The sequence below is a fragment of the Schistocerca gregaria genome, chromosome 4, assembly GCF_023897955.1.
Source record: "Schistocerca gregaria isolate iqSchGreg1 chromosome 4, iqSchGreg1.2, whole genome shotgun sequence".
In the NCBI taxonomy this organism is placed as follows: Eukaryota; Metazoa; Arthropoda; class Insecta; order Orthoptera; family Acrididae; genus Schistocerca; species Schistocerca gregaria.
Genome location: NC_064923.1, coordinates 312,290,179 through 312,313,950, shown reverse-complemented (window position 1 = coordinate 312,313,950; position 23,772 = coordinate 312,290,179). Strand labels below are relative to the sequence as shown.

Sequence of the window (23,772 nt, the reverse complement as noted above, 5' to 3'; positions counted from 1 at the left end):
AATAGTGACAGAAAAAGTAAAGAGCCCACTGGTTCTGGGAACGCTGCGACAGGAAGACGGCGCGATGACTAAGGGCTGGAGACGCACAGCGGAGTTCCTGCTAAGCAAACTCCTGCCTGATGACATCGCTGACACTGACACACCAGAACAAGCAGCACTGAGACGCGAACTCGACACAGCATACATTACACCAACTGTCGTCTGTCCTTTTGCACAGGAAGAAGTCGCGATAGCGATTTCAGAACTAAAAAACAAAAAGGCGCCAGGACCAGACGGTATCCACTCTGAGGTACTAAAACAAATTGCACCGCAGATCACCCCATATCTCACAACATTGCTAAACGACGCATTAAGGCTGGGTCGAGTGCCTGCAGTGTGGAAGTCCTCGAAGGCGGTCATCATCAAAAAAGCCCCAGACAAAGACCCCTCAGATCCCAAGTCATACAGACCGATATGCCTCATCAACACACTGGGTAAAATACAAGAGAAACTACTTTGTAAACGACTACGAGCACATAGAACACTACGGGGACTAACACCACACCAATACGGCTTCAGGGAAAGGAAATCTATAGACGACGCAATAAACAGAGCACTCCAAATAGTACATAACACACCTAACAAATACACACTTGCCATTATGATAGATATATCAGGTGCTTTCGATAACCTGTGGTGGCCGGCCTTGTTCAAGAGGCTCAGACACCTGCAGGTGCCGGAATCCCTGTACAATAGCTTCATCGACTATTGCAAAGACAGGACAGTCGTTTGGCACATGGACAATCAGAAAGTAATCAAACGTATTACAAAAGGCTGTCCACAAGGGTCGATCTGCGGCCCCATCTTCTGGGACATAGTGATTGAACCGCTCCTACAGTTACTAGAGGAGCACACTTTGACAGATGGAGTTGTCGCCTATGCTGACGATCTACTCGTGGTTGTATCAGCAAATAACCGGGCCCAGCTAGAAGAAAGAGCCAATGGAACACTTCATACAATAACCAAATGGTGTGCTAAGAACAAACTAAAGATAGCAGAAACCAAAACAACATACACACTGTTAAAGGGCATCCTACGCAGGAACCCAACAGTCAAAATAGGGGACACAAACATAAAAAGACTCGCGGTTACACGCTACCTAGGAGTATACATTGACGAACGTCTGAACTTCCACGAACACATGCGAATATGCACAAACAAAGCAGAAAAGCTACTACACAAACTGGCAAGGCTAAATTCGGAACAATTTAGACTACCCCTGTCAGTCACACGAACATACCATTGTGCTCTCTTCGAGTCAGTACTATGCTTTGCTGCCAGTACATGGGCCCACAGATTGAGTGTCTCAACCAACAGAACCATCGTACGTAGAGGACAAAGAAGTGTTTTACTTCGATTAACTGGGGCCTTCAACACAACGTCAATTGATGCACTATGTGTGGTCATGGGAATCTTCCCAATAGACATCACAATCAGGTACCGTGCAGCAATGTACTGGCTTAGGATGGGGAGAATAGACCAGGTTCGGCAGATCACTGGTGTACCGATTGAGTCAACACGCCAACTTAAAACATGGCGAGTGGATACCTGGCAGAGCGAGTGGGACAACAGCGATAAGGGCCGCCGAGTATACAACTTCTTCCCTGACATCCGGGAAAGACTAAAACTGAAACATATCGATCCCAGCCGCGGTATGGTACACTTCATCACAGGACACGGCCCCTATCCCACGCACCTGAACCGCGTGAGTCTGCAGCAGACTAATAGATGCACATGCGGGGAAGAAGGTTCCCCTGAACACATCGTCTTTTTCTGCGGACAACGCACGATCACAAGACACACAGTACACGTAGACCACTTGAACACACAAAATGAACTACATGCCATAGTACGCGATCCTGAAAGGTGGACTGAACTTAATACACTGACTGACGAAATCTCAAAGATTCAACATGCTGAATATTTACGCAACAGACCATACAGAAGGCAAGTCGGCACAACCAGACAACAGGATGCCCAGGGGATCACAGACATTACTGATACATCGAGTGAAGAAGAAGAAGACACAGATGCAGACCAAGGCACCAACACAGATATTGAGGCGTCCAGCGCGTATGACCCATAGTGTCAACTAAAGTGGCCTCAAAGACTTTTCCCGAAAGACCGACAAATGGTGCATATGTCACATAAATTCTGGAAAACTGATTGCACCTAAATGTAAATATGTATATAGTTAATAGTACCTCCATGTCTAACATGAGCTTAAAGCTAGGCACCTCTTCAAGGGACCTACGCCTTCTGGTAAGAGGCAGCGCACGGCCTGGATGGAAGGATCTTAATTGTGGTCCCTCTTGACTGAGCCCAACCCGACGGATACATATTGTAGATCGGGGAAAACCACCTTTCAGGCTGTGTTGCTGGCGGGGCCGGGAGGTGCTAACTAACGCATTATGCAGTATCATAAGCCTTATTGCTTCAACACAAATTGTCAGTTTTAATGCACCTGTACAACCGCTACCATAACCACTATTTTACCAATACCATCGAAGCCAAAGCTTAAAGGTAGGCACCTCCTCAAGGGACCTACGCCTCCTGGTAAGAGGCGGCACACGGCCTGGATGGAAGGATCTTAATTATAGTTCCTCTTGACTGAGCCCAACCCGACAGATACATCTTGTAGATCGGGGAAAACCACCGTTCAGGCCGTGTTGTCGGCGGGGCCGGGAGGTGCTAACAACCGAACAGTCTTTATTAGGAGCCATGCAAGCCCGAAATAAACAGCCACATTCCATCTCACCTCTATTACCATTACCATAACAACTTTCCACCAATAACTTCTGAGCCAGATCATAAAGCTGGGCATTATTTGTTATTCATCACAAGGTAACTTTGCAGACTAGACATGGAGGGTTAGTCGGCTAATGTACCTCAACCTTCCATAGTTAAGTAAGTACTTAGAATGGCAGACATTAGAAGGAATGGTGAGCGACGTCCAGCGACTTGAGGATCATTCCAAGACCCTGGACGCCGCCCACAACCAGGTGACGGGCCCATACTACACCATTCCTTTCCCTATTCCTTTCCCTTTTCTCTACTTCTTCCAAACATCCATTAATTATTAAGTTTTTGTATTATTATTTTCTTAATTCTTTCGTATACTTGTCTGTCTGTCTGTATCCTACTTATTTTATATTTTATATTAGTTTTAAGATTTTAATATGCTGCACAATAACAAAAAAAAAAAAAGATAAGAACCATACAAAGCCCGCCTCCACGTGGCGGGACACGGGCAACGGTGTGGGTGGGGACGGGAGCCGGGGTGATAGCACAATCAGCCACTCCGGACCCCGGACCCAGCCACAGCGGCCAAGAGGGTATATAAGACCCACCATAAGAAATTAGGCGGTGGGTCATTAAATATAAAGCAGCAAGTGAAAAAAAAAAAAAAAAAAAAAAAAAAAAAAAAGTCTTTAACACTGGTAGCATGCCGCGACAGCGTGGACGTGAACCGTATGTCCAGTTGACGGACTTTGAGCGAGGGCGTATAGTGGGCATGCGGGAGGCCGGGTGGACGTACCGCCGAATTGCTCAACACGTGGGGCGTGAGGTCTCCACAGTACATCGATGTTGTCGACATTGGCCGGCGGAAGGTGCACGTGCCCGTCGACCTGGGACCGGACCGCAGCGACGCACGGATGCACGCCAAGACCGTAGGATCCTACGCAGTGCCGTAGGGGACCGCACCGCCACTTCCCAGCAAATTAGGGACACCGTTGCTCCTGGGGTATCGGCGAGGACCATTCGCAACCGTCTCCATGAAGCTGGGCAACGGTCCCGCACACCGTTAGCCGTCTTCCGCTCACGCCCCAACATCGTGCAGCCCGCCCCCAGTGGTGTCGCGACAGGCATGAATGGAGGGATGAATGGAGACGTGTCGTCTTCAGCGATGAGAGTCGCTTCTGCCTTGATGCCAATGATGGTCGTATGCCTGTTTGGCGCCGTGCAGGTGAGCGCCACAATCAGGACTGCATACGACCGAGGCACACAGGGCCAACACCCGGCATCATGATGTGGGGAGCGACCTCCTACACTGGCCGTACACCTCTGGTGATCGTCGAGGGGACACTGAATAGTGCACGGTACATCCAAACCGTCATAGAACCCATCGTTCTACCATTCCTAGACCGGCAAGGGAACTTGCTGTTCCAACAGGACAATGCACGTCCGCATGTATCCCGTGCCACCCAACGTGCTCTAGAAGGTGTAAGTCAACTACCCTGGCCAGCAAGATCTCCGGATCTGTCCCCCATTGAGCATGTTTGGGACTGGATGAAACGTCGTCTCAAGCGGTCTGCACGTCCAGCACGAACGCTGGTCCAACTGAGGCGCCAGATGGAAATGGCATGGCAAGCCGTTCCACAGGACTACATCCAGCATGTCTACGATCGTCTGCATGGGAGAATAGCAGCCTGAATTGCTGCGAAAGGTGGATATACACTGTACTAGTGCCGACATTGTGCATGCTCTATTGCCTGTGTCTATGTGCCTGTGGTTCTGTCAGTGTGATCATGTGATATATCTGACCCCAGGAATGTGTCAATAAAGTTTCCCCTTTCTGGGACAATGAATTCACGGTGTTCTTATTTCAATTTCCAGGAGTGTATGTTAACACATGATGTAATTTTAGGAAACCTTTCAGAAAAACTAAACGGATTTGTTTGGAATGTAACTTTGTACACATGTGGAAAGTTGTTGACAGATAGAACTGTCAAGAAGGGCACATAAGTATTTCAAATTAGTTGTTACAGGAAAGTGGTGAAGATGAGATGGATAGATTGAATAAATAATGAAGAGGCACTGAACCAAACTATGTAGTAGAAGAAGAAGTCTTAACTATAGGGAGCAGGTCCAATAGGATGTTAAGCTCCACCTGTTATACAGAAGGTAATTCCATGTGTGAATGTGCCTGAAGTTCAAAAATTTTAATTCATAATTGACGATAATTATACAACATAAGGGAAAATGTGTTATAATATTTATTGAAATACATAATTCAAACAGTAGTGCATCGATGAAATAGATCTGAAAAATAAGTAAATTACATAAAGTTTAGGCTACACAGAACCAGGAAACTTCATCACCACCTTTGGTAAATTTACTCTTCCCTTCAACTAAATATTGCATTCTTATTATGTATGGCGAATGTAATCAAAGAATAAAAGCTTGCAGAAAAGTGGAAAGACAATTTAAATTCGAAATAAATATCGCTAAAATAACAAAACTCTTACTTTTTCTTTACGAGGAGGCATTTAGATAACCTTACCTTTAAGGAATTACGTTTGAGGATCTCATAGATAGCATGGCAGATTTCGGGCACTTAGTGCTTGTGGTGAAATTATAGCATTGTATTTGAGTTCTTCATAACTCCTTCCTGTCGCGAGAAATCGCAGTGGTGCTATTAGTCTTTCATGTGGCGTTATAACCTCCCTACTGACTGTACTCTGCTTATCAATTAAGGCTAACGAGTGATAAAAGATTGAAATATGTTTCTTCATTAATCCTGAGGTAATTAAGGCAACCACGAGACTATACCTTCAGTTCCTTAATTAAGGTTATATGGGAATAGGATTATCACTTTTCTTCTTTTCCTTTTTGTTTATCACGAGCAAAATAGCTGCCATAGCCAGCGCATTGTCGGTTGAGTTCAACGTTTTTCATTATAAATAAAATGCTGCACGTACAAGCAGCTTGAGCCGTGTGGAGGCACGTGGATTTTGTGCGCACTTGCACAAGTTTGGTTGTCAAGCATACAGTTACGCGTCTGGCCGCTTTTACACGTACCAACAACACAAAGATAATATTGGACTGATATCGATGACATCTGTGTGCCAGAGACATCTTTGTGCCCTTCACATCTCTGTGCTCTTCACCATCTTCGCATTGAATGGAAGTAAATGGCGTGTCAAAAACTTAAGGAGTAAAGTAGAACCAATAACAGAAAAAAGCTAGTAATGTAGCTGAATCCTTGGAAATAACAACAATTGGGTCAGAAGGCTTCAGTTCACAAAGCAGAATAGCCTCAAAGCCTCAAGCAATTCAGAAAGAAACGTTTACAAATACTTTTCTTGTAGCTTATGTATTTGAACAATTGAGAGTAGTCGTTTGTATCTTCTGTTTTTCTTGCTCTCTGAGACAACTACTATTTCAGATACTGCATATGTGAGTATCGAAAAGTGAATAAATGCTGTTTCTGATTCTTACTAGGTATGCCGCGATATGATATAAACGCAAGGAGATAAAATAATGGTGACAAATAATAATGCATTTGTTTAGTGCACACAATTTCTGTTACAATATTCCTAGAAGGCAAATTTTGTTGTGACAATGTGGTCTAATAGTGAAGTTGATCATTTTTAATTCTGAGAAGTGCTGATGCGTGAAAAGCTCACGTGGAAGCATAGTATCCTGCATCTCGCACATTACTTTCTTAACGGCAATAATCTCCGTTGTCTCTTAACTGAGACGCAACAGACTTTAATTTGGTTACTTTTTCTCTAAGATAATTTGTTTTGAGACAAATGTGAGCCTTCATCCAGTCTACTCTTAGCCTAGAGGAGGACAGTCTGAACGATCTGTGGTGTCAGTTCCCTAACTTCATGCTGGCCGTTGTTCCAACATCTCAGATTTATTATACCTGTGCTACTCCTGTATACATACTCCCTCATGGGTTTGCGTAACAATGAAGCAAGTATTCACATCCTTAAAAAAATTGAGAATTTTCTATACCACTTCAAATCGAAGTTTACGTGACGTCTAACAGCTACATTTGTCATCTAACATCCACGCGGAAACAAAACACGTGACAAGTTTGAGACCATATTTTTTCCAGGATATAAAGAAGTTCAGCATCAATCGTAATATCATTTGCATTTTCCATCGGTTCCATAATTAAAAAATAACACAGGAATCAGACACTGAAAAAACACCCTAACCAAGTAACATAATTATCACAGATTTACAAAATGCCAACTGCACAATTACCAACTGCACAATTACTTACTGTTTACGGTGGTCATGTAGACTCAACATAGTTATAATGACAAACACTGCAACAGAACTTCGGCAGTTGCATCAGTCAGACCAAGGTTGCTGTTTACAGATTTATACAGCTAAGCTCGGTTTACGCCATGTTACATTTCCAAAGCCCACCATTTCCATTATTCATACAGAAAAATAGAATAATGTAAACTAAAACAGTTCACGGGCTACTGCCGGTCCATAGTGTCCAATGGGCACAACCTTTCGGCGATCAGACATGTCGCCATCGTCAGGCGCGCTGACCAACTGAGCTCCTGAGCTGGGGCGGCAGTCTTAAATCCCCTCCCCCTGTGAGGCGTTCTCTCCGCGGTCCGCGCCCACAGCGAGGCGTCGGCGGTCGCTGAGACACTGGCGTCGGCGGTCGCTGAAACGCTGGCGTCGGCGTCTGTGATGGCGTCAGTGTAATTGCCTCTTCCGCCCTGGTCGCCCGTTCGTTTTCTTTGCTGAGCGTCTTTTTGGTTAGACTCAATGCTGGTTCCCATCCCTTGCTGAGGTTATAGCTTCAATCTCAGTTGATAAGTCCATCCCTGCTACGAATTTCGATAGCTTCTCTAACAACGTTGTCCCGGTGCTTAGATGTCTGTGCCAAGACCCTGGTATGTTGGTAGTCCATTTCGTCGTTTTCAGACAAACAGTGCCCAGCGACCGCCGACTTGGGGTACCTAAGTCGAGTGTGCCTCCGAAGTTCTCGGCAACGATCTTCGATGGTGCGCACTGTCTGTCCAATATATGTCTTCCCATATTAACACGAAATTTGGTATATGTTGGCCTTCCACGAACCTAGATCGTGTTTGACACTTCCCAGTAATGCTCGTGTTTTATTACGTGGGAAGACAGTTCCTATTCGGTGTTTCCTCAATATTTGTTCTATTTTTTCCGATACTGCGCCCGTATACGGTGCATAGGCAGTGACTATCTCTTCCTCCGTAACTTCTTCTGTCTCCACCCACTGTACTATAGAGGTGGGGCAGAGAGCGCATCTGATTTTCCATTCCGAGTACCCGTTTTTCTGGAATACAGTTTTCAGGTGTTCCAGCTCAATGGGGCAGGCTTTCTGCGTCAGAGATGAAGTGTGCCCTGTGCACCAGTGTTTTTAGCACCACGTTTCTCTGAGAAGGGTGGTGGCAGCTATCAGCATGCAAATACAGGTCGGTAGGCGTTTTCTTCCTGTATACCCCATAGCCCAGGGTATACTGGCGCACTATAGAGGAAAATAGGACGAATGTTGAGGAAACACTGAGTAGGAACTGTCAATAAAACACGAGCATTATTGGGAAGTGTCAAAGACGATCTCGGTTTTGCAGAATGCCGGCATATACCAGATTCCGTTCAAAAAATGGTTCAAATGGCTCTCTGCACTATGGGACTTAACGTCTGAGGTCATCAGTCCACTTGATTTAGAACTACTTAAACCTAAATAATCTAAGGACATAACACACATCCTTGTCCGAGGCAGTATTCGAACTTGCGACCATAGCAGCAGTGCGGTTCCAGACTGAAGCGCCTAGAACCGCTCGGCCAGATTCCGTGTCAGTGACGGAAGACTTAAATTGGACAGACAGTGCCCACCATCGAAGATCGTTGCTAAGAAAATCAGAGGCACACTAGACTTAGGTGCCCCAAGAAGTCAGCTGTCGCAGAGCACTGTTTGTCCAAACATCACAAAATGGACTGCAAACATGCCAGGGTCTTGGCACAGAGATCTAAGTACTGCCACTGCGTCGTTAGAGAGACTATCGAAATTCATACCAGGGACTGACTCATCAACCGAGATTGTGGATATAGCTTCAGCAAGGCATGGGAACCAGCACTGAGTGTAATTAAGAAGACTCTCAGTAAAGAAAACGCACAGGTTACCAGGGTGGAAGAGACAATTACGCCGACGCCACCACAAACGCTGACGCCAGCATCTCAGTGACTGCCGACGCGAGGCCGCCCACTCTCTGGAGATCAGTTCGTCGGTGTACGGCGACAAGTCTGATCGCTGAAATATTGTGCCTGACGGACACTATTTACCCGCAATACACCTGGGGTCTGTTTGAGCAAGAAATGCGTTGGGAGAAACTGAAGAATCTCAGCTTAATGTAAAATTTACGCATAGCAATAAATTGAGTTCACATAACAATTGTAGTAAAATACAATTTTGTCGGGAGGCATATAAATTAAAGTAAGCATTGTGATAAATATTGCAAGACATTGATTCATAATCGTGAGGTACATCAGCATGCATTAAAAAACTTTATGTTTCATAAAATATAAAACAGGAGAAGCAAAGTCGCATAAAAATTTTAATGGTCTATTCTTTATTTTATAACCTAAATATGAACTATAATTACCAATAAAACGTATGTAGACACTATGTAATGATAGTTTTGAAATCAGTGTCTTGTCTGCCAAAGGTAGCATAGACTGATGTTAGAAACTAATCTATGAAGTGCACAATCTGTACATACTGGAAAGATGCCACAGATTTGTAGTTATACAGAATGTAGTCATATAGTACACTGTCAAAACCTTACTACGTAGGTATAGGTCCCCTATGGTGAATGCTTCATCACTCATGACCCCCATTTTGATTACTTCCTTTACCCTAACATTCATGAATGCGCAAACACCATTGTCCAACCCGGATTTCCAGCTTACAATACTTGGCCAACATAGCACAAACAAAATTAAATACGCCAATACTCCGAAAAAAGCGCTATACTTTGCCCACTCACGAGGCTCATAACACTCTCCTCAAAGAAAGCCCCCTCTCGTTTCCAGTCACCATTGCAGTCCTTTACACCACTATCTTCTCCTAAAGTTACTATCCTCAGCTGCAGTAAACCTGAAGCATCCTACTTTTCCTCAAACTGTACAAACCTTTTACTGGTACCTCCTCCTACTGCCTCATCTGCCTCACCTCAATGTATGGTCCTCGAACCAATTCTCTCTCGACGCATCCACCAACAAGTCAGCCAAAATCATCCCCTTCCCGTTAATCAGTGTGACTTCCATTCCACTACCACCTCTGATGACCAGCTCCTGCGTCTCACCCATGTCCTACCCCACCAGTTCAAGTTCCATAAATCTGCTGTCTTTGCCTCCATTGAACTAGAGAAAGTGTAAAACTGTGCATGACATTCCAGTCTCCTTTTCAAACCCCAACACTTCCAACTACGTCCTCCTTACTGCATTCTTCCTATCTAATCACCCATCCTATGTCACTATTAATAATACCAATTGCTGTATCTTCCATCCCACAGCAGGAATGCCTCTTGGCTCTGTCCTTCCTCCTCTCCTTTATTTTTTTTACACTGCTGACATGCCCAAACTACCTCCACCTGTCCACCTCCTTCAGTATGCTGATGACACTGCCTTCCTCGCTCTCTATCCTACACTCCAGAAATCCCAATGATACCTCCAACTCCACCTCAATCAGTTTACCTCCTGGTGTAACCAATGGACCAAACCCTAAAAAACCCAGGAAATTATTACAGGATAAACCACCCACACATTCCAGCTCCATGATTTTTACCTTACCATTTATGACTAAAACAATAAGGGGCTTTCAAAAAGAAACGAGCTGGAGGCATAATTAGAGAAATCTGTACCTGTATGTTAGAAGTATTGATCCTGGCCGTTGATACACTTGTTCCAGTGTGACACAAGGCAGTCAACAGCTGTCTCATAAAATTCCCAGAGCTGCAATGTTAACCAGTAAAGCTGGATGTCGTTGTGCGAGGTGAATCGTTTGTCTTTCAGAGCCTTTTTAAGAGGACCAAAAATGGGGTAATCACAGGGAGAGAGTTCTGAACTGTATGGAGGGTGGCCGAGAATCTCTCATTTGAATTTCTGCAGAAGTGCCGCGACTGTGTTGGCCACATGAGGCTTTTCATTAGCGTGGAGCAAAATGGCCCCACGCCCCTAAGACTGCCTGGTCGTTTAAATTTTATCGTTTGGCGAAGGGTGGTCAAGGTTTGCGAGTAACATGGGCATTCACTGTTGTCCAGTGCTGCAGGAAGTGAATCAGAAGGGGGCCATCTTGGTCAAAGAAGAACGTCAGCATAACCTTCCCTGCACTCATGTGGATGGCCTTAGGTTATTTTGGTCGTGGTGATGGTGGAGACCCTGGATTCTTCCACTGGAGACATTGTCACTTTGATCCTGGTTTAAAGTGATGACACCATGACTCATATCCAGCCACCACTCATACCAGGAACACATTCCCTTCCTGAGCATAGTTCTGCAGATGAGCAAGACTGTGGGCTGTTTGACAAGCTTCCTGGTGTGGTTGAAGACTGTGGGGCACCCATTGGGCATACTCTTTGCACATGTGCAGTCGTTCATTCATGATGGTGTGAACACCTCTGACGCTCATTCCGACCACAGCGGCTAAGGCTTTCACTGTCACTCAGTGGTCCTGGGTAATTAGTGCATCCACCAGCTGGGTGATGTCGTCGGTAATGCAGTGTTCTGCTCAAGGTAATGCATCATTGGCTAATGACACCCATCCTTCCCTGAAGCGCTTGTACCACGCCTTGATCCTTGCAAAGGACATGCAGTGTTCACTGCATGCTTGTGACGTTCGTCGATGAACGTCCGTTCCTCCTACTCCTTTCACTGTCAGAAAACGAGCAACAGCTCTTGACTCTTCTTGTGACACCTCCATGTCACTGTCTGCAATGCGACTGGCAGCATTGGACAATGGATGCATACTGCGGCTAGCTCTGTATAGTTACATGAGATGCATGTCTGCCCTCTAGCAATGGGCTATGAACTTCCACACTCTGGTCAGAACTACACGTCATTACACATGCCATAATATCACTCTCATGTCGCCGGTTTGTGCATTCCAGACTCCAGCTCGTTTCCTTTTGAACGCCACTTATACTAAAACTACAAACAGGCCAATCTTGAGGATTACACCAATCCACCATTCTCCACATTTACAAGACCCTCCCTCTACCCATCCTCTGCTATACAAATGTTGCACCAGATCGTCGAATGTCATACACACTGTATTGCTTTCTGGATCTGTTTAGTCCCCCCCCCCCCCCCAACATGGGTCTTCAGCCATCTCATCAAATTCCCACATCTCCTCACCCACTTTGAACACCTCTGCATCTCTTATACTATCTACAAACCAGATTCTAATAATCACATTGCCCCCCCCCCTCTCATCACTAACGCTAGTATGCTGCTGTCCCTTTGCAAACAGTTCCCCCAGTCTCTACACACACCCCATATCCTATCCTGACGCAACTTCAACCATGTTCCTCTCCCTGACAATGAAATCTACTCTGATATTGTCCTTCCTACAAACTAGAGCTTTTCCCATCTATTTCTGCATCCCATCTTGGCTCCCCTCCCCCTCTCTCCTACCGCTTCTTTCCATTTTCTTCATTCCTCTCCTGATACCATGGCCCTGCCCACTCACCAAACTCATTCTTCCTTTCTGTCTTTATCAACATCCACCTTACAACCTATAATCTTTCTACAGATATCACTCAATGACTTATGAATTATACCGAAAAACCATCCTAATATTTAACTTCCCCACAACTTCCTCACCCAGTGCAGGTACTTCAAGGTTTTGATGAAACTGCGATGCATCCTTTTAATGAACGCCGCTGTTTCATTTTAAAGTTGTTAAATATCTGATCAATCTTTAATCTTACATGTCAGTCTCTTTATTTTCTTTTTAAGCTTCAAACGAAATCATATCTATATTTTAAAACATTTTTAAGTTTGGCGACGATAAATATGTTTTGTCATTTCTTTATTTATTTTCTGTGAACGCTCTCGGCCGAAGAGTGGGTATTTTAATGCTCGCAGCCAACCTCCTGCGCTTACCGCGCGAGGAGGATGACATAAAAATAGAGAAAAAAGACAGTGAATGCGTCACTCCTGTATGACCATCACCACTTCTACTAAGAAAGCGGCTTCCGAATAGCTCCCAGCAATGGCTGCTTCTCACTGCCACTTGCTTAATTAGCAAGGTGGGGCGAGGATATCTCTGATCACAAAAATATCTCCATCTCTTGTAGTAAATCTAAAAACCGGCTCTTCTCATCTGTATGAAACAATTTCAGTTGCAAGGTCACATCCGGAACACTGTGTCTGCTGTCAGTCAGGTGGACGGCAAAATAAGGTTGCTTAGCCATGACCTTTCCTCCCAGCACCATATACTTCCGGAATCTGGCCTCGAGCTCTCTCCCAGCTTGGCCGACATAACAGGCATTAAGTCTGAACACTCCAGTCTGTCTACACCTGGTTGATGAAAAACGTTATTTTTTTCTATCTTATGCAATGGTAACTGAGTAAAATTATTTACATTTCCATTCTTAATTTTCACAGCTACAAAATTTACAGAATCATTATAGCCTACTTCACATCTGAACTTTTTTTTCTTTATAAATTATTAAACAGGATAACAGGTGTGTTAATGTCAAAAGGATTGCCTTTGTAATAAGAAAGGCATATCGTATACATACCTAAGGTATTAAAGAAATTTAAGAACCAAATCTGGCTTTTTGCAAAAAAAAAACTGTTTTCCAGGCAGTTAATAAAAATGTCTGCTAACACGCCAGGAATTGAACTACTCATACTTCAGCCATTTGTTTAGCGGTACTTTTCTTCAATGCGTGCAAAATATATGTACTTCAGGATTAGAAACAGCAGGTCATTAAGATGGTTAATCTCATCCCTGGATGACTTATTCTATGTAGTTACATTTCTCGTGGTGATTTCAACCGTAGCATCAGTCAGCATATTGTCGTATAAGTTCACTATATCCAGTGATACAAATTTGATTTCCTCAGTTATTGAAACATCAAAAATACTATTAGCCAAGTCATAACTGTTTGTAACTGAATAGTGACTACTATATTGCTACTGTTTTTTTAAATAAAGGCATTTTAGCGTCTTTGCTAAAAGGGCCACCACATCCATCAACCATAGGTCTTCCTGGTATTTCTTTCCTGTGAACCTGATGTTGGGCCCTAATCTCGGGTGCATGTGGGTTCGTTACCATAAGCTGCTGTATCCGTCTCGGTGTATTTCATTAAATATTTTTAGTTTTTATTAAGTTTTACCTGTCCCTCCATAGTTACATTTCTATAGATTCTTTGGGTGTTATTTTCCTCAAAAAACTGATTTGTATGTTCAGTTTCCATACAATTACTACTGAATTCCCTTTGTCAGCCTACATACGAGTAATTATGGCGGCAGCTTCACTGACCTTTTCATTTATTCTACCTACATGCAATCTTTCGCTTTTACTGATATTATAGGACATATTAGATCCCCTATAGATGATTTTGTCTACTGCTATAGAAATTTTATTTTGTTCACCGTTGCAATGGGAGACAATACTATTTGTAGATACCATTTCTATTTATTCAGCTTTGGGTTTTACTGTGTATTTTTAATTTTCTTATCAGCTTCCTGTGAATTGTTTAGTAATTCTTGAACAATCCTGTGGATCCTAATGAACTATTTTTTTAGATTGTTTGAGTGATGGTCATAACAGTGCAAACATTCTGTGCAATTTAGTCTGGTAGCGACTTGTTCAGTTCTACTCAGTACGTATCAGACTATCTAAAGAGTCAAAACCTGCAGTACTATTAAGTGAATAGAAATTAGGAAGCGGAAAGAAGGGAAAGAGAAACAAGGCACACCTGTAATTCACTAGTGGCTGGATCATAACCAGCGTGACTGATACGGATTATCCACGCTGATGCTGAGAACGGTGGAGCAATGGTTAAGACACTGGATTAGCAGTCAAGAATATTGTGGTTCAAGCTATTGTCCAGTCATCTACGTCTGAGTTTCCCTTACTTTCCCTAAATGGATGTGGACTACATCTTTCGCTGTACTTGTACAATACAAATTTATAACCTTTCTGTAACACTGCTTCATCATCACCGGAAAATAAACCGTAATCTTCACTTGTACTATGAAATATTTACACAAGAAAAGGAAATACGTCGTAAACCCCATTTGAGACCTCTTGTTTGCAATATACACTTTTCGTGTAGCCAAAGGAAGCTGTGGCAGACCGAAAGTGGCTCAGAAGCAATGTAAAAGAATTCTCAGACGTGAAACAAAATTTCAACAGTGAATCCTGACGCTCTGATGAAATTTAAGAAATGATAAGTCAATTCCTTTCATAATCAAAGCAAAAAAAAAAAAAAAAAAGGAATGAAAATAATGTATGCTTTTCCACAATGGATACTCTAAAGCCACGAACAAAAATTTGTATTTTGAGAAAAAAAATTCTGTTGTTGCTTTCATGTTCCGTCCTCCTGTAACCGAACTTCTGTTTCAGCTTTGCCGCACACCTGGAAAGTGTGATGAAATCTATTGCAGCGCTGCAATTAGTTACTGGGGTGACCAACGGTTGCTTGATGATATTCCCAACAGCCGCTGTAAGTACAGCTGAGAGAGAGCACTCTACACAAGGTTGTTTATTATTTAAATATGAGCTGATGCTATTAGAGATCATGATAATTGTGGAATTTGTTGCAGAACAAACATCTGTCTTTATTACAAAGCAGTTTAGTCGATTTCCGGTTTCTATGTTCAAGAAGCATCTTTAGATTCAAAAGACTACTGCAGCATGTAGTTTGTTCCAAAGCTAACTACTGCAGTTACGCTTTTAATCTGAAAACGGCTGTGTAAAAATAGAAATCGGAATGTCAATGAAATTGTTGTGAGAGTAATAAGGAATATAATTCTGTAATATAATTAAGACTAATAATGTAACAAATCCGACAATTAATGTCGTTTTCAGTGTTAAGTATTTACCTTATGAACGCATGCGACGCAAGAAAGACCAAACAGATGCCGGAAAATGTACTCAAGCTAATCAAAAGTCTCCGTTTGCTTCTATATAACGCAAGTTCGACATGTCACGAAACATGGACCTTCCAGTCAAAAGGAAGCGGGGAGTGTTATGTTCCCAGTAGAGAAGCAGAAACAACAGAATGGGTCAGTCAGGAGAGCTCAGTGATATAGCACGTGGACTTTCCATTGGATACCATGTGAGTAACAAATTCATCTGGGACTTTTCAAACCTTCTACAGGTCGCCATGTCGACTGTAGGTGATGTGAAAATGCGAAGAAACAACCACAGCTGATCAAGACCAGGTAGATCTCGTGTACTGACTGTCAGAGACCGTCAATCATTACGGAGCATTGTTGTACAAATCGCTCGTAATCTGAAGAGGGAATCACTCGTGAATTCCAAAATGTTGCCGCAATGACTGTGCGCAGGGAGTTAAAAAGAGTGGAGTCCGAATACCGAGCAGTTCCGCATAAGCCTCAATTATTTGTAATCGGTGCTAAGCGATGCTTGTGGTAGTGAAAAGGCCGACGCCAGTGGGCAGTGGATGATCGTAAGCGAGTGATGTGGAGTAGTGAATTACGTTAGTCCTTTGGTAATCCCATGGAAAGGTTTGGGTGAAGCGAATGCTGGAGAATGATACAAGCCATCATGTGTAGTGCCAGCAGTGAAGAACGGAAGAAGTGGCGTTATGGAATGCAGATGTTTCGTGGTTATTATTTGGTCACCTTACTGTGCTTAAGGAAACGCTAAATGCGGGAAGGTGTGAAACATTTTCCAGTATAGTGTACTGCTTACAGTATAGGAAGCGTTGGCAGTTTGTGTCAGCAAGACGATGTACCCTGCCGTAAAGCCACATCCTTGATGTAATGATTTGTGTACAATAACATTCCGAAATGGATGGACCTGTCGAGAATCCCGGCCTGAACCCAATGGAATACTTTTAAGGTGAAGCAGGAAGTCGACCCCGCTGACTCCAACGTCCTACATTACTAACTGCCCCGGTTTCGGCTCTTGAGAATTAATGGACTGCCATTCCTCTACAGACATACAGAAGCCTCAGTGAAAGTGTCCATAGATTACATTAGATCAGAATAGATTCAGCGTGGGTGTGGAACAAGTCAGACAGTATAGCATAAAAAAACATAAAACAACTGGAGCTAATACTCAGTACCCTGTTCATTTCTCATGTGATTGTCAAAATAGGTAAAGATATTACAGTAAAGTGGAACCGTTTATATTTGCAGTGTTAATACACTCTCAGAATGAAACATAGTTACGCACTTTTCATAAATCTATCGTACACAAAATACCTAATCTTGACTGTTGTGACCAACTGCTGTGAAAACTGAAAACTATCAGACATTTTTAGTTAAGCTGGGTCAATAGCCCCTTTAAGATATTCATCTATAGAGTAGAAGGAGTTGCTTATCGAAAAATGTTTCAGACTCTCTTTACACTGTGCTTTATCTGAAACCAAGTTTTTAATGGTTGCTGGCAATTTATTGGAAATGTGTCTTCCTGAACACTGAACCCGTTTTTGGGCCAAGGTAAGTGATTTTGGGTATTTATGTAGATTGTTCTTATTCCTAGTATTGATATTACGTATTGAGCTATTGGTTGGAAATAGAGATGTATTACTTACAACAAATTTCATCAAGGAATAAATGTACTGTCTAGCAGTGGTTAGAATACATGTTCCTTGAAAGGGCTTCTACATGTTGTTCTTGAATTTACACAAGAAATGAGTCTTACTACACGCTTTTGTACTATAAAAGCTTTTGCTCGGTTTGACGAGTTACCCCATAATAAGATCCCATATGACATAATAGAATGAAGGTAAGCAAAGTATGCAAGATATTTAACATTTATATCTCCTATATCCGTAATCTTTCTCACTCTGAATACAGACTTGTTCAGGCGCTTCATCACTACTGTGGTATGCCCTCCCCAACTGAATTTATTATCAAGTTGTAACACCAGAACTTCGACACTATCAACTTCTTCAATCTGCATTTCTTCATACACTCCTGGAAATGGAAAAAGGAACACATTGACACCCGTGTGTCAGACCCACCATACTTGCTCCGGACACTGCGAAAGGGCTGTACAAGCAATGATCACACGCACGGCACAGCGGACACACCACGAACCGCGGTGTTGGCCGTCGAATGGCGCTAGCTGCGCAGCATTTGTGCACTGCCGCCGTCAGTGTCAGCCAGTTTGCCGTGGCATACGGAGCTCCATCGCAGTCTTTAACACTGGTAGCATGCCGCGACAGCGTGGACGTGAACCGTATGTGCAGTTGACGGACTTTGAGCGAGGGCGTATAGTGGGCATGCGGGAGGCCGGGTGGACGTACCGCCAAATTGCTCAACACGTGGGGCGTGAGGTCTCCACAGTACATCGATGTTGTCGCCAGTGGTCGGCGGAAGGTGCACGTGCCCGTCGACCTGGGACCGGACCGCAGCGACGGACGGATGCACGCCAAGACCGTAGGATCCTACGCAGTGCCGTAGGGGACCGCACCGCCACTTCCCAGCAAATTAGGGACACTGTTGCTCCTGGGGTATCGGCGAGGACCATTCGCAACCGTCTCCATGAAGCTGGGCTACGGTCCCGCACACCATTAGGCCTTCTTCCGCTCACGCCCCAACATCGTGCAGCCCGCCTCCAGTGGTGTCGTGACAGGCGTGAATGGAGTGACGAATGGAGACGTGTCGTCTTCAGCGATGAGAGTCGCTTCTGCCTTGGTGCCAATGATGGTCGTATGCGTGTATGGTGCCGTGCAGGTGAGCGCCACAATCAGGACTGCATACGACCGAGGCACACAGGGCCAACACCCGGCATCATGGTGTGGGGAGCGATCTCCTACACTGGCCGTACACCTCTGGTGATCGTCGAGGGGACACTGAATAGTGCACGGTACATCCAAACCGTCATCGAACCCATCGTTCTACCATTCCTAGACCGACAAGGGAACTTGCTGTTCCAACAGGACAATACACGTCCGCATGTATCCCGTGCCACCCAACGTGCTCTAGAAGGTGTAAGTCAACTACCCTGGCCAGCAAGATCTCCGGATCTGTCCCCCATTGAGCATGTTTGGGACTGGATGTAGCGTCGTCTCACTCGGTCCGCACGTCCGGCCCGAACGCTGGTCCAACTGAGGCGCCAGGTGGAAATGGCATGGCAAGCCGTTCCACACGACTACATCCAGCATCTCTACGATCGTCTCCATGGGAGAATAGCAGCCTGCATTGCTGCGAAAGGTGGATATACACTGTACTAGTGCCGACATTGTGCATGCTCTGTTGCCTGTGTCTATGTGCCTGTGGTTCTGTCAGTGTGATCATGTGATGTATCTGACCCCAGGAATGTGTCAATAAAGTTTCCCCTTCCTGGGACAATGAATTCACGGTGTTCTTATTTCAATTTCCAGGAGTGTATTTTATACATATGCTAGAATGAAAGCTCTGGCAGGTTCTGTACAGCATAGAGTGAGTCTTTTCAATGTTTAATGACAGTGAATTAACTGTAAACCATTCATCAGCATCAGTAAAAATTTGATTAACAGTGTGTCAAAATCTGTGCTTGATTTGCTACATATTGCCATGTTTGTATCGTCTGCAAACAAAACAAACTTAGCATCTGGCAATGCAACAGACGGGAGGTCATTTATGTACACAAGAAAAAGCAACGGACACAATATGAAACCTAGAAGAAAATGTAAGGAATTTCGCAATGACACCCTTTGTTTCCTGTTAGTTAGGTAAGACTCGAACCATTTCGCATCACTGCCATAATATTCTAATTTTCTGTGGAGAATGCTGTGATTCACACAGTCAAAGGCTTTTGACAGGTCACAGAAAATGGCACTAGCCAGTAATTAGTTATCCAATGAATTAAGAAAATTCTGAATGTACATCTAAAAACCTTTCTATACTATACTGGAATTCTTAAGTAACCTAAACTGTGATTTGGAAAATATATTACTTTCAGTCAGCGAACCTGATAACATCAAATGCACTTATTTACAGCCGCTCGCTCACAGCAAGATCCATACTTAAGGATTGGAAAATGGCTCATGTCACACCAATACCCAATGAGGGAAGTAGGAGTAATCCGTTGAATTACAGGCCCATATCACTAATGTCGATTTGCAGTAGGGTTGGAACATATACTGTATTCGAACAGTATGAAGTACCTCGAAGAAAACAATTTATTGACAAATAGTGAGCACGTTCAGTCGTATTCGAACAGTATGAAGTACCTCGAAGAAAACAATTTATTGACAAATAGTGAGCACGTTCAGTCGTCAGTCGTCAATTGTTCTTGTGAAACACCACTAGCTCTTTATACCCATGAAGTAATGAGTGCTACCCACAGGGGATGTCAAATTGATTCCACATTTTTAGATTTCCAGAAAGCTTTCGACACCGTTCCTCACAAGCGTTTTCTAACCAAAATGCGTGCCTTTGGGATATCGCCTCAGTTGTGCGACTGGATTCGTGATTTCCTGTCAGAAAGGTCAGAGTTCATAGTAATAGACGGAAAGTCATCGAATAAAACAGAAGTGATATCCGGCGTTCCCCAAGGAAGTGTTGTAGACCCTCTATTGTTCCTGATCCGTATTAACGATATAGGAGATAATGTTAGTAGCCATCTTAGATTGTTTGCAGATGATTCTGTCATTTACCGTCTTGTAAAGTCATCAGACGACCAAAACGAATTGCAAAAGGATTTAGATAATATATCTGTATGGTGCGAAAAGTGGCAATTGACCTTGAATAAGAAAAAGTGTGAAGTTATTCACATGAGTGCTAAAGGAAATCCGCAAAATTTCGATTACCCGATAAGTTACACAAATATGAAGGCTGTAAGTTCAAGTAAATACTTAGAGATTACAATTACAAATAACCTAAATTGGAACGATCACATAGATAACGTTGTGGGTAGAGCAAACCAAAGACTGCGATTCATTGGCAGAACACATAGAAGGTGTAACAGGTCTACGAAAGAGACTGCTTACATCACGCTTGTCCGGCCTATTCTGGAGTATTGCTGTGCGGTGTGGGATCTGCAGCAGGTGGGGCTGACGGATGACATCGAAAAAGTACAAGGAAGGGCGGCTCGTTTTGTATTATCGCGAAATAGGGGAGTAGTGTCACATACATGTTACGTGAATCGGAGTGGCAATCATTAAAACAAAGGCGTTTTTCGTTGCGACGACACCTTCTCATGAAATTTCAATCACCAGTTTTCTACCCCGATTGCGAAAACATTCTGTTGGCACCCACCCACATATGGTGAAATGATCATCACGATAAAATAAGAGAAATCAGGGCACACACAGAAAAATTTACGTGCTCGTTTCTCCGCGCGCCGTTCGAGAGTGGAACGGTTGAGAAACAGCTTGAAGGTGGTTCATTGAACCCCTTTGCCAGGCACGTCATTGTGAATAACAGAGTAATCACGTCGATGTAGTGGTGCCAATGTCTCATTTTAGAGCAATCTGTTCTTTTTCCTTTTTGGCCCGACCTGTCTCTGCCTTCACTATTTTGTTGGCTGATATTATCTTTCCTCATAATGAAGCTCCTGAGGCTTCTGGATTACATGCTTCAATATTTTCCAGTATTCTTTGTAGTGCATGACAATGCTAACATCAGATCCGTTCACAGATTGAAGATACAGTTTCGTTTTTGTCCCACGAGATATTTTTATTCCTTGTATAATCCATGGTTCATTTTTAGACTTCTGTTTGATCGATTTGAGTTACCTTTCAGGGAAACAATTTCCAAAAGCGGAAGTAACTTTGTTAATGAATGCTTTCTATTTTCCATTTGAGTCAGAAGTATTGTGAACATCTAGCCAGTTCATGCCTTTGAGCAGCCTCCTCAACTCTCAATTTTGTCTGATTTATTACCCTCCTGTACTCATATTTAATAGATTTTTTATCCTGACAAGTTTCAACATTTAACACAATATGCTGCAAATCTTGATCTGATAGCCCATTTACTACTGGTTTTGTGAAATGCCTTTTTTTCCTGGACTTGATTACAAAGATATTGTCAATATCAGTTTCAGAGCATTTATGTACAATAGCATCAAAGTTCACAAACTGAATGACAGTGTTACTGATGGCAATATTTGTTCACTGACAGGGGTTTTCAATAAATCCACATTAAAATCACCAGTGACCACAATTTTTTTTGTTTTTGTTTTTTTTTGTTTTCTACTTTGAGATTGGACAACAGGGCTTCCAGATTTTTATGAAGAGATTAAAATTACCAACAGGTGCTCTTTATATACATACAATTTCAATGGACTTTCTATGAAATACTATTTCTGTAGCACAAGCTTCTAAGTGCTGCTCTGAGCAAAATTGATTAATGTCAGTATTCTTGAAATCAAAATAGGTTCTAACAAATGTTGTAACTCTTCCTTTCTCCATGTTTCCTCTACAGAAGTAAGAGGCTAACTTGGCTAAATTGAATCCTGCAACATTTAACAAATGTACACCAGTTGTCAAATGATGTTCAGAGAGGCAGATTTGCTTAACTCTAATTCTTCAACACAAATAAGCAACTCATTAGGCTTACCCCTTACTTCTCAGATATTCTGATGCAATAAGGATAAGTGATTGAGTGTACTGACTCAATTAAAACTGGATCAACCTAATTTTTCTGTCGATTTTTGAATATCTCCAGTTTCATGCAGGGGCTTTTTGCATGAATTGTGTACATTAAAATTTTCTTTGTAGCTTCCTTTTTTATCAATGTGAATGTCATTAGCAACCTGTCTCTGAACGTCTTTGGTTTCTGCTCTCCTTACTCTAAAAAAAAACCTGCTGTTCTACCACTTGTAACCACTGGTACTTCACCACTTGTGACAGTAACCCCCTTAAATTATTTGCTATTAGCCCAGACTGTTTTCCCTTCCCTTTCCTGTTGAGGTGAAGGCCATGCCTAGTACAGTTCCACCTTACTGACAGAGTTAACAGGAACCACACTGATATGAGACCCCATACCTGAAAAAAGTAGCTGTTCAATCTCTAAAGAAATTGGAAACTTGTGGTAAGTTCTACGGGACCAAAGTTTTGAGGTCATCGGTCTCTAGGCTTACACACTGCTTTACTTAACTTAAACTAACTTACGCTAAGGACAACACACACACCTAAGGACAAGGGAGGACTCGAACCTCCGACAGGGGGTGAACCGTGGCAAGGCACCCTAGATCGCACAGCTACCCTGCGCTGCCCAATCTCTAAATGAATTCTCCAAACAGAGGAGTTCAGATGAGGCCAGTCATGATGCCTGACCACAGATACAAGTCCAACACCAGCATGTCTCGCTGCTGAAACTACCTTTGCCGGCCGCGGTGGTCTCGCGGTTCTAGGCGCGCAGTCCGGAACCGTGCGACTGCTACGGTCGCAGGTTCGAATCCTGCATCGGGCTTGGATGTGTGTGATGTCCTTAGGTTAGTTAGGTTTAAGTAGTTCTAAGTCCTAGGGGACTAATAACCACAGCAGTTGAGTCCCATAGTGCTCAGAGCCATTTGAACCATTTGAAACTACCTTTACCAGATTACCATCAACTGTATAATTAGAGTCACTGTCAAGACTGTTGCCTGCCCCACCCACTGCTAACACAGTGTCTTATTTTGTGAAGTCTTTGGAAAGTGAGCCTATCACCTGACCCAGTCTTCCACTAGGTTTAAAAAAACCTTGTGACCTGGTAACCTGACCCTAGTTCATACTGCAACCGTTGTCCAATACCTCTACCATGTGAACTATCTAACAACAGAACATCCTTCTTCGTCACACCTTTTTCTGACTACCTCAA

The 23,772-nt window shown here is 43.3% G+C and overlaps 1 protein-coding gene across 1 annotated transcript in view; it reads left to right on the top strand.

Moving 5' to 3' along the window:
- LOC126267703 (uncharacterized) overlaps positions 1–23,772 on the top strand; it is a 109,445-nt gene that overhangs the window by 40,874 nt on the left and 44,799 nt on the right. Inside the window, exon 3 of the mRNA XM_049973006.1 lies at positions 15,413–15,512. Within this exon, the coding sequence (XP_049828963.1) occupies positions 15,413–15,512 (100 nt within the window). The remainder of the gene's footprint in view (positions 1–15,412; positions 15,513–23,772) is intronic.